At 48.8% G+C, this 14008-nt stretch overlaps 1 protein-coding gene across 1 annotated transcript; it reads right to left on the reverse strand.

Annotated features, from left to right (window-relative positions):
* Positions 1 to 27: 27 nt before the first annotated feature.
* ntn4 (netrin 4) lies at positions 28 to 13651 on the reverse strand. The gene is made up of 10 exons (XM_084701493.1): positions 13268 to 13651; positions 11963 to 12498; positions 8906 to 9184; positions 5490 to 5616; positions 5007 to 5192; positions 2189 to 2402; positions 2005 to 2099; positions 1535 to 1603; positions 1202 to 1375; positions 28 to 1088 (listed from the first exon to the last, which is right to left on the reverse strand). Exons 1-10 carry the CDS (start codon positions 13326 to 13328, stop codon positions 949 to 951), a joined length of 1881 nt encoding a protein of 626 aa, XP_084557619.1. The 5' UTR covers positions 13329 to 13651; the 3' UTR covers positions 28 to 948.
* Positions 13652 to 14008: the final 357 nt, after the last annotated feature.

Consider the following 14008-nt stretch of genomic DNA (forward strand, 5'->3'; position numbering starts at 1 on the left):
TAGATATATACAAATGATACTGTACAGGAACACAAAGGAAGAAATAAAGGTGATCAGAAGAGAAGTGTCAGATCTCTGTACAGTGATGTTACACAGTGGCTCGCAGTAACAGTGTAATAATAATAACAATAATAACTCTCAATAATATATATTGAGAGTAATATACAGTATTATCTCCACTGTATAACCTGTTTTTCATGTAAGGTTGTTTTACCTCTATGAAGGAGAAGCTGCATCTCACAAGGCTATCCTGCCCAAATTATAAACAAATGGAATGAATGTGAACTCTCCAGAATTACATCCATTCACAAATACTCTCAACCTTTGCATATACACACACTATTAAACATATACAAATACATTCACCTGGACTAAACCACTTACCCTCAAACTCACACACACTAGCTAGACCACTAGTAGTGGTTTGTATGGCTTTTTCAACATCATTGTGTGTATTTATACATGTGTGTATCTGTCACAAATAGTGGAGGGGTTTACTGTAACAGGACGCATGGAACACCAGTCACGGCCCTCCATCTGTACTGCTGGATGGATCCTGCGGTTCACGAGGGGTCACGTGTGAATTGTTCATGTGTGAATTTCCTGTGGTACAGTCCATAAGTCCCTGCTGCTGGTGGCCCATCTGTCCTGGGCTAAAGTGCTAGAGAGGGAGAGATGGGGTACGTGTGTGTGCATGTGTGTGTATGTGTGTGCTGGGTGCGCGTAGTCTCTCAGAAAGAGAGGCATGCAGAGTTTGTAAGTCCTCTCGCGACCTCATTGTCTTATTGGCCCAGGGCAGGGTGGGGGCGGAGATTTAGAGTCTGCAGAAGGCCTCATGAGACCACTCCCCCATTCAGAGAACCAAGAATAAAAAAAAATCCATGTCAGTCTCTCTGTCATTCGCTCTCTCTATTTCCTTCTATCTCTCTGCACGTCTCTATCATCTGTCTACCAAGTGCAGTCTTTCTTCAGTAGCGTGAGGACCTTGCGTCCCAAGCTGGCTCGCCAGGGTTTAACAAAGCTCTTCATGTTGACCAGGAGACGACCCTGTTTACGGTCTGAATGTCCTGCTACCAGATACTCCTCACCTGCAGGGTCAAAAAGAAAATTGTGGTTAGTGAGTTCAGTGAGATAGGACTGGTCTGAAATCATCAACTGTACTGTGTGTGTTTGTGTGCAAGTGTTTGAAACTGAAAGCAACCTGGGTTTAGGATGGGACAGGTGCAACCTCGCGCTGTCCAGGACTCTGGGTAGAGTGTGACTCTGCCCCTCTGAATCTTCACCTTGGTGTTCTGACTCAGAACCTTCTGGACCTTCACCTCCACCTCAGCATGGGAACCCTTGTCATGAGCCGACAGAACCTTCACCTTCAGAACTGAGACAGGAAGAGTGACATAGAGAGAGAGTGGGGGGGGAGGAGAGAGGGTGGAAGACAGAGCGAGAGAAAGTTTCAAACTTGTGGAGCAAAAAGCTTCAATATATCATCTAGAATATCTAGAGAGATGACAGATGCAAAAGCAAAGTGATTCCTCACCATAGGCGAACTTCATGGTACAGAATAGTTTTCTGTTGGTCAGGACCTGCTCCTTGCATTCACACTTCTCTGCAGGGCACACAACAATAATGTCAATAAAACAACTGGCCTATGACTGCTAGCTAGTGTGTCTAGGTGTTAGGAGGGTGTCTGTACATTTAAAGAGAAAGAATTTGCTGGCATCAGCTTCAGGCCCTGGGAGGTCTTGGAGTGGCATTTGGAAACTCTCCACATTCACATTCCCTCACGAGGACACATGCGCACACACACACACACACACACACACACAAACAAACACACACACCTTCTCTTTTTCCTTGTAAGGATGTACCCTGACTTTGACTAACAATTAACTATGAGCTTGTAACACATGGTCACTGAACTGAGGAACAGAATACATACCCTCATTTTCACACATGCCCACACACACACACACACCCACACACACAACGTAACGTCTCATTTCTTACCTGAATAATGAAGGGCAGAGAAGAGCTCGTCTGGTCTGAAGATCCGAGCCGGCTCACTTGAGTTTCCCTCCAGGTTATAAAGGTCCAGGTCTGAGCTGCGCACACACACGCCCACACACATTCAGGTAACCTGTACATCCATACAGCATGACAATGAATGCTGCTTTTTTTTTGCATCCCTCACCTTGTCATGCAGTCTCCGGTGAAAGGATCGCAGTCTCCAGCACAGTCACAAGGACGGCAACCGTAGTCATGGAAACCCCAGTAGCCCACCATGCACCTGTCGCAGTGGGCTCCGCCTACGCCAGGCTTGCAAATGCAGTCGCCGTTGGTGGGGTCACACAGCGAGCCCCCGCCCAGGTGAAAGGGCATCGACCCCAGGGGGTGGCAGCTGCATGCTGGGGGCAGAGGGGACTCATCAGACCATCAATATCTACATAAGAAGCCTCCTGAGATTTCATAAAAGCCACATTGTACCAGATACTGCTGCTGTAATAGGGGGCCAGAGAGGAAAACGCTGAGTTCCATTGATGTGGTTGCCTGGCACGAGCCACAACGTGTGATGTGTCTGACATTTCCCTTTTTTCTACATTCTTTAGCATCAGGGGACATCAGTGGAGAGAGACAACTGTACCTCAACCAATTCAATACTGTAAATTCCCCAGGAAAATTGAGTTATTACCTACGTACTAGACCACAGCCAAGTCAAAGTCCCCCAAAAACACACAAGTTAACTCAATAAGTAACAAGTCAACCCGTAAATTACTTAGCATTTGCCTCAATCTACGCACACGACACCAAACACTCCCTCACACACACACACACTGAGTATGCCACAGTGTTGCAGAGCCTTGGAGGAGGAGGACTTGATAAGAGCAGGAGGCGGAGAGACAGACACACAACTTCCAGCAGGACTCTGGACTGGAGTGGGGCAGTCCAAGTTTTTCAAGATCTTGTAATACAATGGCCTCTCTGTCATCTCTTATCAGATCAACCACACACACACACACACACACACAGATTTACTCCATTCTTCTCCCTCAGTCAAATGTTCTGCTGATAGTGTGTTCTTTAAACATTAAGCAGCATAATAACAGGCCAGAAGATACCAAGAAACACAGAAGGTATTTGCTCTGCTCGGCAACCAAACAAACACCAAACATTCAAATACACACATACCCACACACACACACAAACACAAACACACAAACACACAAAAGACTGAGAAACACAGGCTGGCTGTCCTCAAAGTCAGTGAAGAAGAAGACAGAAAGCCCTTGCAGGGGGGAAAGTAACAACCTCGCTACTGCCCATAAACCTGCCCTAATCTGAGACAGAGGGGAGACTAGGAGGAGGAGGGGGGGGGTAGTTAGGGGCCATATTTCTGTTGTTTAATGATGCTTGAACCTCTCATTCCAACCAACTGGCAGTAATTGCCTCCATACCCAATGCCAGACCCCCTGTGTCCCTTTCTCCTCATCTGTAACTGTCTTGGCGCAGGAAGATGATGTCACATTTCTCCACTGTCTATGATCCCAGACAGATTGCTGCATTATCAGACTTGTCGCTAGGGGCAACAAAGATAAGCCCTATCTTTAGTCTCACTCTGTACATCTCCGTATCAGCTTCCTTGTAAATACCAGTTGACAGAGTCACAGGAAAATCCCAGCTGTCCATCAGTACCCCTGAGGCAGACGGAGGCCAGACGGAGGCCAGGCAGCCCAGCCGTCTGGATCCGGGACGACCAGACATGTCTGCAGCCATCAGATGCTCCACCATGCTATCTTTATTGCCTTCCTCGAAGGAATCAGGTTCAGCTGAAAGTATTGTATGTAGCCTCCAGAAGTTAATCATCCAGTCAGTCATCCAGTCACAATACTGCCACCTCAGCTGCAGAGTTGTCAGCGTACTGACACATGCACGCCTGAAATCACCCTCTCAGAGCGAATGCGTGTGTGTATGTGCTCAGTGAGTGAGTTTGTAGTGATACGTGACAGAGCAGCAGCCTGAACAATGACAGAAAACACCCACTACAAAAACAAACACGTTTTCCTCACACACACACACACACATACACACACCTCTCTCAAACACATATGTGTGTGTGCTTGTACTGTACGCTGCTTGACATTGTGTTTTCTTTAAAGGGCCCCACAATGCCTGAAATGAAAAAAATGTGTTTCTTGAGACGGAGGGAAATTCCTTCAGTGTCAGTATCTACAGTATGTTTCCCAACCCCGCTGCATCGCCAAGCTTGTTCTTTCTAGAACGCTCCATTCCTCTCTGCGCCTCAATCCCATCATTCAACAGTGTGACCTGCCCAATGCACATCTGGCTTCTATCGCTGAGATGGAGCTGCCACTAATATGACATGTGTACATGCACGCACACACGCCCATGCACACACACCAACACACACACACACACACACAGAGGTGAGCGTCTTCCCCAGGTGCCAGCATACCTGCGAGCCTGATATGACTAGGTCCCATCAGGCTAGATAATCTGAGGGAGAATGTAGCCACTGCCCAGTGTTTATGGATGGATATCTCGTGTTTACTTAAGGTCTCGCAGACTGGAGAAGGGAAAACACACGGGCACACTCACCCACACGTGACCCAGGCGCCGTGGCTCCGCAGAGTCGGAGCCTCGCAAGTGCCGTGACTCACAGGAAGAGTCACAGGGAAAGGTTGACGGGGGGTTTGACTCACGGCCTAACGCCGGCCCTGTCTCATGACTAACGTGTGTGTTATCCTGAGATGGATGCCAAAGCCGTGTGAAAGACAAAACACCCGCGGACACACACCCACACAGTGGACTGATGCTCACTAGCAGCCAGGTGGTGCCCACTGGGAACAGCGTCATCCTGCAAGTCTCCGCTTGTCGTCCCAGTCATCAGCATTCCACGCAGGAATGGGTTTGCTGTGCCAGTGGATGAGTGTGTGCGTGTGTTTTATAGGTGTGTGGGTGTGTGTGTGTGTGTGTGCGTGCGCGCGTCTTACGTTTGCAGGAGTCTGGGGAAGTGAAGGGTCTCTGGGGGTCTCGGTAGAAGCCAGTCTTGCAGCTCTGACACTGGGGTCCCTCAGTGTTGTGTTGACAGTCACACACACCTCCGCTGCGCTGGCCCGTCTCACGCCACACCGACCAATCAAAGCGGCAGCTCTGAGCGTGCCCGTTGCACTTACACTCTATGCGTTAAAGAGAACAGAATGTCAGTGACACAGACACTGTACAGCATCGATCATTCTACACCTTTTCTTCCTATTGTCTACCTACGGGTACAAATAAAGTAACCTGAACCTGGAAGGATCTGAATGCACAGCATGTTCACAACAGAGGTGAGTGTTTGGCTATGTGGATGACTGGGTGTATGCATGTGTGTCTAAGCCTGGTGTTTATGTGTTTATGCATGTGTGTGTGTGTGTGTGATAGGTGTGTCTGTGATAGGTGTGTGTGAGTGATGTGTGTAGGTGAGAGTGACTCACTGTGGCACTCGTGCGGAGCCCCAGTCAGGCCGTCAGCGGGCTGCCAGGGTCTGTCGTTGTAGAGTGGAGCACAGTGCTCACAGTGGTCACCTGCCGTGTTATGTCTGCACACACACTTCCCATGAACCTGAGAAAGAGAGAGAGACCAGAAGAAAGAGAGACAGAGAAAGAGAGAGGAAGAGGAAGGGGGAGACAGGGAGAGAGAGAGAGAGAGAGAGAGCGAGAGAGAGAGAGAGAGAAACAAAGAGGTCAGTGTGAGGGAGAGAGCTGTTCCCACGTGAGAGCCTCAGCACCCCTCTCTAACCCCTGGGGGTCGGGGGCTCCCCTTCCTGGTCTCTTTCAGGTCCTGTCCTGTAATTGCTGAATGGAGATTGATTGTTTGGCTTCATCACTGGAAACGAGCAGGCCTCGGGTCTGAAAAGAGCGCAGTGTGTCTGAGTTTGTGTGTGAGTCTATATGTGTGTGTGTTTGCGGCTTGTGTGTGTGTGCGTGAAAAGTGGAAGTATGCTGCACTGAGAGCACAATAACAATCTCCTTGTCATTCCTGTGAGTTGGAATGTCATGCATGCTGGATAATGATGTGCTCTAGGGGGGAGGTTGACAAGCCATCTGAGGTAGCGCTTTATCTGTTTGGGTTACAGTGAGTCACAGAGGGGACGAGAAACACAGACACACAAACACACTGACAGACCCGCACATGCTGGCATTCGCAAACGCAAACAGACTTATAGGACCACACCACACAACACACACTCATGCACACACACACACACTAACCCCTGCACTAGTTTCCCACAGTGTGTGTACCCATAGCGCCCTCTCCTCCTGTGTGACATTCAGAGAAGGTTAAACACAAGAAGCAGAACGGAAAAAGGGGACAAATGTTAACACAAGCGTTCTGTCCCTCATCCCTCATGAACTGCCCCTGCCCTCAACCCCCGGACCTCCTACTTCCCAGTCCTGGACCATACGGTCCCTGTTATACCCAGCCCTCAGCTCCGTGGCCCCAGGCAACCCTATACCTTATCACTAATGCTGCAGCTCAATGAGTGATAATCCAAGGTCAGGACCTACACGAGCGAGGGGGGCAGAACTACTAAGGAACATGGCTGGAGGAATTTGTGAATAACAGTTAAAACATCAGGGAGGACAGAACAGAAAGGAGGAGGGGAAAGGAGAGATGTTGGCCCTTGTCCAGACAGCTGGTATTCCAACCAATTTCACATGTTTACCAGTGTGATATGGGACAATTAGCAGGCACGCACTCTCTCTCTCTCTCTCTCTGTCTCTCTCTCTCTCTCTCTCTCTCTCTCTCTCTCTCTCTCTCTCTCCATCTCTCTCTCTCTCTCTCTCTCTCTCTCTCTCTCTCTCTCTGTTTCTATCTCTCTCTCTGTTTCTATCTCTCTCTCTCTCTCTCTCTCTCTCTCTCTCTCTCTCTCTCTCTCTCTCTCTCTCACACACACACACACACACGCGGGCGCACACACACACACACATGGCTGATTAAGGACTTGTTTTCACATCGCCTTTTGATTTGTGAGGGAAACCAGCGAGGCGGACGCCCATCCTTTCAGAGGGCAGGATAACGCAAACACCAAGGCCTTCAAGAACTGCTGCCTGACCTTTCACCCCTGTGTCCCTCTGCCGTGGTCCAGCCCTCCCTGCCGTGGCCTACAACCTCTCTTTATCGCTGGAAATGTGTTTGATCTACAGGCCTGTCGAAACACAACCTGTAGTACTAATCTGTCACCCCTAAACTCGCATATACATAGTGTCACACACATACTGTTCTGGGAGGGACAAAACCTTCTGGATGTGGGAAGGGGAAGATGAAAGTGTTTAGTGTGTGTGTGTGTTTGAGTGTGTGTGTGTGCGCGTGTGTGTGTTTGCCCATGTGTATTGTATGTTTATGTTCAGCACTGCCCTCTGCGTGAGATGTAGTCAATAAACACCTAATCAGACACACAATCAGAGAGGCACGGAATTGGTCAAAGGCCTGCCCCCAGGGCCCCCTGGCCCCCTGGCCCCCTTCTTCTGCCCTCTGCCACCCCTCCTACCCCCTCCTCCTGCTGGGCTAATTGCTGCTAACGCTCCAGTAGCTGAACGTAGGCCTGGATGGCTATGGGTGTGTGTGTGTGTGTGTGTCTGTGTGTGTGTGTAAGGGGGTGGAAGCTGGCTTTGTGGCAGCCAAACAGAGAGCGTAATCACCTTGGCCATGTGGTTTGGACTTGTGTGTGACCACAGAAAAACACCCTTAGCTGCTCCTGCATCCCTCATGCTGTCTGGGCAGTAATAGCTCTGCATCCAGGCCACTTTCACTGCTGATTACAGTGTTGTGAGTAGAACCAAGGGCTTCCGCAACGACAAGCACACACATGCACGCACGCATATACACACGCATACACACACGCATACACACACCAATTCGTGTGTGTGTGTGTTTACAGGGCAGTAATCTTTGCACGCATCTCCCTTGTCGCGCTCTCGTTGTTTGGGTTTCCCAGATATGGCCGCCCTGGGCCGAAACAGAGACAGAAAAACAAACTGCTGATAGGGGGAGGAAAGTACTTATATAACCCCATTCCGAGCCCTGTGTCTCCGAGTGTTTACCAAATGCTCCATAACGCACTTATGTTCCAGTTGTTAGGTAATGTTGTTCTGGTTGACAGACAATGTATTTACTAAACTGATATACGGGGCACACTGGTCAACTGAGGAGGCCTAAACCTGTTGTGTGCAAAGCACTTTACAGTGTGACTGGTGGCTAGACAAACACCTCTGATTATAGTGCTTGTACAAGATATCTGCCTTAAAGATACACTACAGGGTGCTAACCACAGTCATTTATCAACTCAGACACAGTCAAAGGCTGAACGCTGAACCCTTCCATCAACTGAAGTTTAGACACACTGTTTATCTGTCTTTGTGTTTTTTGGGGGGTCGGCCCTCTTCAGGACTGTTGTTTGCCACTTTCTCCCACTCTCTGGGACTGTTGAGTGAAGGAGAATAGGCGCTCAGCTTCAAAGGCGCTACAGAACTGTTTGTGGAGATAGTGGATATAGATGTTCCACTGACTGTAGTCCTTGTTAATCTAACCATCCACCATGAATCAGCCATATCCATTAACACCTCTTTCGATGCACTTTCTCTCTCTCTCTCTCTCTCTCTCTCTCTCTCTCTCTCTCTCTCTCTCTCGCTCCCTTCTCTCTCTCTCTCTCTCTCTCTCTCTCTCTCTCACACACACACAAACAAATCAACACTTATCATTACTCAGTTCTGAATCAATATATTCCTCCTTATCTCAGGAAAGGCTCTTCATCTGGGGGGCAGACAGAGCAAAACAGACAGTAGGAAGCGTGGAAGAGAAAGGTGAATTCCTCCAGTCACTCACTCATCACACTCACAAACTCACTTACCACATGGTTGGTCCTGTCCCTGATGGGACGGTAGCCAGCTGCAGGGACACACTGCTCGGCATGGCCATGGCAAAAGCAGCTTCCCTTCACGATGAGGTCATAGATGGCAAAGTGCTTGGTGGGAGGAGCCTTGTCCAGGTGGCTGGGGTCTTTGGCTTGGCAGGGACAGGACTGGTGCTGCAGCAGACGCATGCGGATGTTGGTCACCCTCAGCTGCTCCTGGCCCGCCACCCCGAACGGGTCTAGAGACTCCCATTGGGAGAGTGCCCGGTAGATGACCTGTCAATCAAACAATCGGCCAATCAGTCATCCGCAAACAGCTTTACACAAAACCAGTCACAGCCGTCAAGCACCATTTGAAATCCTTTTTTAATTCAGTCGCTCTCTTTTTCTTTCTTTCTCTCCTCTTTATGTGAGGACATCCATTAGGGATGGTTTTCTTTTTACCTCAGTGCTCCAATGACAACCGGCGCTGAGCAATGGCTACCCTTGGTGCAGTTGGCAACCCAACACACACACTCATACCTATAAAGTTTGTATTCATGCTTGCCAAGCACTGTGAAAGGGGTGTGTGTTATTGCTCGAAACTGTGTTCCTATGGAGGAGTGTGTGTGATTGTAGGGAGTGTGTCCCTGCCATAGATATCATTGGCTGAGGGGTGTGTGTGTTTTTGGGTGACAGTGTGAGTGGAGCCCACGCAGCCCTCTCATTGGCTAGATGACTGTCCCCGAGTGTGATGGGAGGAGCACTATTAATTTCCCTGTTGTTGGAAAAGGTCACAGGGTCACGGCATTGTGGTCCGCAATTAAGGGAACACGACAAATAGGGCGAGGGGCGCCAGTCCACGGGAGAGGAGGGAGAGACAAAGAGTGGGAGAGAGATGCAGCCCCACATAACTCAGACCCGGACAAAGACCCTGCGACAGCCCGGCGACACTGCTGCAACACCATCACACACCCCCGGTGGACGTTCCCAAACCCTACCCACAGACACACACACACACACACACACTCACACACACTCACACACACACTCCAATGCGCATTCCTCAACAACAGAAATTCCATAAGAGGCCTTCCTGATGCTCTCGCTGCAGGAAGTTCTGAGGCCATGGCTAAATGGGAACAACCAAAAAGACACGCACACACACAACTGTGCACACATACTTGTCTCACCAAAAAACCTCCATCAGTGCAGCATGGGACTTTACTACACCCATAATCTTTCTTCCTGTTTAAGGGCTGAAAAACAGTGTAAGTCTGGCTTTAACTGCGCTAATTCCATCAAAGCACTGTGGACTGTAATCTGGTAAACAGGGACAATGGGCATTGATGGAGAACGGGGCAGGGGTGGGGGAGGGGTGCCTGCAGGACCAACATCCATTGGAGAAACAGGACTTCCTCCCTCACAGACAGATAGAGAACTGTGGGTCTGTGTCTGAGTGCAGTACAGATAAAGCACATGACTGTGACATGGGTGTGTGTGTGTGTGAATGTACATGCATGTATCCAGATCTGTGTGTGTAGGTCAGACTGGCCTACTCCCTCCCTAAGGAGGTCACAGTCTTTATAACAAACACACACATTCTTCCTGCCCAGCTGACCTCATAAATAACGCAGGAACCCTGATCTTCACAGAGAAACTAAAGCCGTTCTTTTTTCTCTGAGCTCGAAGCCCATATCATTTCCCACTCCATAGAGACAAACATGCTCTCGATCAGCACAAGAGATGACATGCTTTCATGTTTGAGGAGAGAAAAGGAGAGAAGGGAAAGCTGAGAAGCCCTGCTCCCTGTATCGCTCCCAGCGACGACACCCTACCTAGTTGCTATCCATCACAGCTCACTCTTATCTGATTGCAGGAGTTTAAATACCCAACACGCAAATGAAAAGACACAAACACACACACGCATGCACGCAGACGCATACGCACACATACACACACACTGACACACACACACACGCAAAAAGAACATACTCAACATACTAGTTTGTTATTATGTTAAGCCCAAGCACTTATACCACAAACACACAAACACTTGACACAGAGTTGAGCTCGAGTGTAAAAGACTGACAGGGGCTTCATATTTATGTGTGCCCTTTGACCTCAATTTGGACATGAACACACTCAAGATGTTCATGTAACAGAAACAGAAACACTCACCAACACCTCTCTCCATGCATTATTTTCACCACCTCAAACAGGCCAAAAACTGTGTAGCTGTCAGGTTAGGGTCCTATAAGGTTTCAGGCCGTAGCAATAACCAGTTACATTCTGACAGATAGAGGATCTGGTGGATGCGTGGTAGAAGCTCTAATATTGCAGAATTAGAGACAATTTTCTCCTTCAGAGTTCAGTTTAAAGGTTGTAGGTCAAGCTACCGTCACACGCACTCACAAACACCCACACACACCTCAGTCGCCATGGCACGCTTCTTCAGGACAGAGATTTATGATACGGGAGCAGATTCAGGTAGTAAAATATGACAAGATTTTGCATAAGGACTCGTGCCAGAAAAAGGTAGAGCAGAGCAAACATGCAAAACACATGACATCATAACAGGAAACAGGAGCGGTGGTAAGAAGTGGGTCTCTGGATCAGGAGCCAGGCGCGGCCCTTCACATACCGTTTCAATTAACATCAATGGGCCGCCGGGAGCCCTCTAGTGCCACAGATCCCCCCCCCCCCATAAGGCCTTCCGGCTGGTCTCAGCTAACATGCTCATTGGTAATGCTGCCTGTCAGGGTAAGTATGCTGGCCCGGTTTAGAAGAACAAATCAATCTACGTTTTTTATTGTCGTCTCCATACTTGCCTGCCGCCTCCAGTTTTTCATCTATCCTCTGCCCCTCCATCTTTCCAGTGTGTGTGTGTGTGTGTGTGTGTGTGTGTGTGTGTGTGTGTGTGTGTGTGTGTGTGTGGGTGTGTGTGTGTGTGGGTGTGTCAGGAGCTGACAGGAGCTGTGTGTCTGAGCTACTCAGTGTTGTGTTAGAACCCAACACCTGCTAGTCAGAGATAGTCTTTGCCTGGGTTGCACACACACACACTTTAGCCCTCACCTCTCCTCGAGTACAGGGGTAAGCTCCAGAGTATTTGGAGGTGCAGAAGGCTCCGTCAGGCCCCGCTGTTCCCTCCTCCAGACCAAAGGTGGCGTTGCAGTCGTGGGTGTAGAACTGCAGAGCCTTCCACGTGCGCCCAAAGTCCTGCGATCGCTCCAGCGTCATGACGGCGGGGCGGGAGGAACGGAACACAACAATCAGGTGGGTGAAGTAGAACTCCACCTCCAGGTCGAGCTGCACCGTCTCTGACTCCACCCCCTCAGCAGACTGCCACCAGGTGTTGGGGTGGCGGAAGGAGGAGTCAGCCATGGCAGCAGACAGGTGGGCCTGTAGGGGCAAGGCAGCGTTGCACTTGGTGCACTTGGCAGGAGTGCAGCTTCCGCTGGCAGGAGGGTCGGAGTAGGAGCAATAGAGCTCGGTGCCGTTGTACCCGCAGACGGTTTGGGTCAGGACCCTGCGGCCCAGCACTAGGTTGCCCATGCGGGGGTTACATGCACGGCTCTCACAGCGTGGGGCTACCCCCACACGACCCATATCTGTAAGAATTAAGGCACAGGTTAGGAGTGTGTGTGTGCATGTGTGTGTTTATGTGTGTGTGTGTGTGTGTGTGAGAGAGAGGCCGGGTCAGTGAGTTGAATGTGTGTATGTATTTCTGTGTGCGTGTGTGTGTGTTTCTGTGTACATATAGTGAAATATATTGCAGAGATAATAGTGTTTTTGTGCACCTGCTTGTCTTTGGCACAACAGTTAGGACTCTTGACACAGATAAAGTTTGTGTTGCTATGGTAAGATCAGGATGAGCATTCAGACGCGTTCCAGACGCTTTGTGAGGGGATTGAAGAACACCCTCCGGGCTAGACTGACATGTTTAAGAGCCTTCTCTGTTGCCAACACTCGCGCGAACACAGGTTATTTTACAAAGGGGGTTTCATCTCAACGAAAAGGTCATAATAACAAATATCAGTTTACATTTGTGTCAGTTAACAACAGACACCACATCGGATGCCTATGTTATGTTGTTGTTGTTATAACAAATAATATTAATCTGTTAATTATTTTTACACAATATCTCAACTAAATTATGATCCACCAAGACATGTGCCCCACATCTTTTCAAACTAAATATATCATAAGACTAAAGAAGTGAACGGCTGCAGTAAACATTAATTACTCATGGAAGTGAGGCTGCACTTGTCACTGTCGCGCGCATTGTTCTGACAGCGGGAACGCTACATTGCCCATTATGATGTTTTGCTATTTGACACAAATGTTGACCCGAGGAGTTTAAAAAGAATAACTACTAACCTGAACGAATACCAGGTAGTGTGGTCAAGGTGATCACAGCAAACAAAGTGCAGAACATCATAAATCCTATTCGTGAGAGACCGTCTCTAAAGGTGTTATTTCGCAAAATTGAGCAGCCCGAGCCCCTTTGAGTAGGGTAACACGACACCTCGCTTCAAGTGGCAACTAGATGCTAGATTTCATCAACGATTAAAAAGCTCCACAAGTTCAAAGCCAGTAGTTCCCTTTTAATAATAATCAGATGTGATCAAAGACCAGATCAAAATCAGACACCTAGAGAAAAGTATTCCATCTTGTTCATACAGCATACTTTGCCAAATAACCTAACTCGTGATTTGTTCTGGGGTTTTTTGTTCCTCGAGATCTGCTACCTATTCAGTTGATTTGCTTGCTTTAGTCCGCAGATATATATCTGAGGCATATTGCGAGAGTGACAGCGGCTTGCGGCTCCGCCCAATCTCTTTGCATTTTTCTCTGACTTAAAGGAACATTCCTGCTAGTCAAGAGTCAGCGAGTGTCAGGTCAGTGCTGACACGCTACGGTGCTCACAACAGCCTCGCCACAGACTCTAAGACCGATGAAAAGTTGGTAGAAACATGGAAAGGTTTACTGACCGGAGACAGCAGTGCAGGCATAACGTTCCGTAAATTGACTCCGGATTTGGATTGAAAGTACTAAAACAGGATTGTTGCCCCCCGTTTAGAGAGGATCAATGACGCACTTAAAAAATCGTTTGGTTGC

Source organism: Hypomesus nipponensis, chromosome 7 (assembly GCF_054491055.1).
Source record: "Hypomesus nipponensis isolate SF chromosome 7, ASM5449105v1, whole genome shotgun sequence".
Classification (NCBI taxonomy): domain Eukaryota; kingdom Metazoa; phylum Chordata; class Actinopteri; order Osmeriformes; family Osmeridae; genus Hypomesus; species Hypomesus nipponensis.

Coding starts and splice junctions, on each gene's coding strand:
- ntn4 (XM_084701493.1), bottom strand. CDS start 13,328: ATGATGTTCTGCACTTTGTTTGCTGTGATCACCTTGACCACACTACCT. Junction 2,403..5,006: donor TTCCCCAGACTCCTGCAAAC/GTAAGACGCGCG, acceptor CTCTGCCCCCAG/CATGCAGCTGCCACCCCCTG. Junction 1,376..1,534: donor TACCATGAAGTTCGCCTATG/GTGAGGAATCAC, acceptor TTCCTGTCTCAG/TTCTGAAGGTGAAGGTTCTG.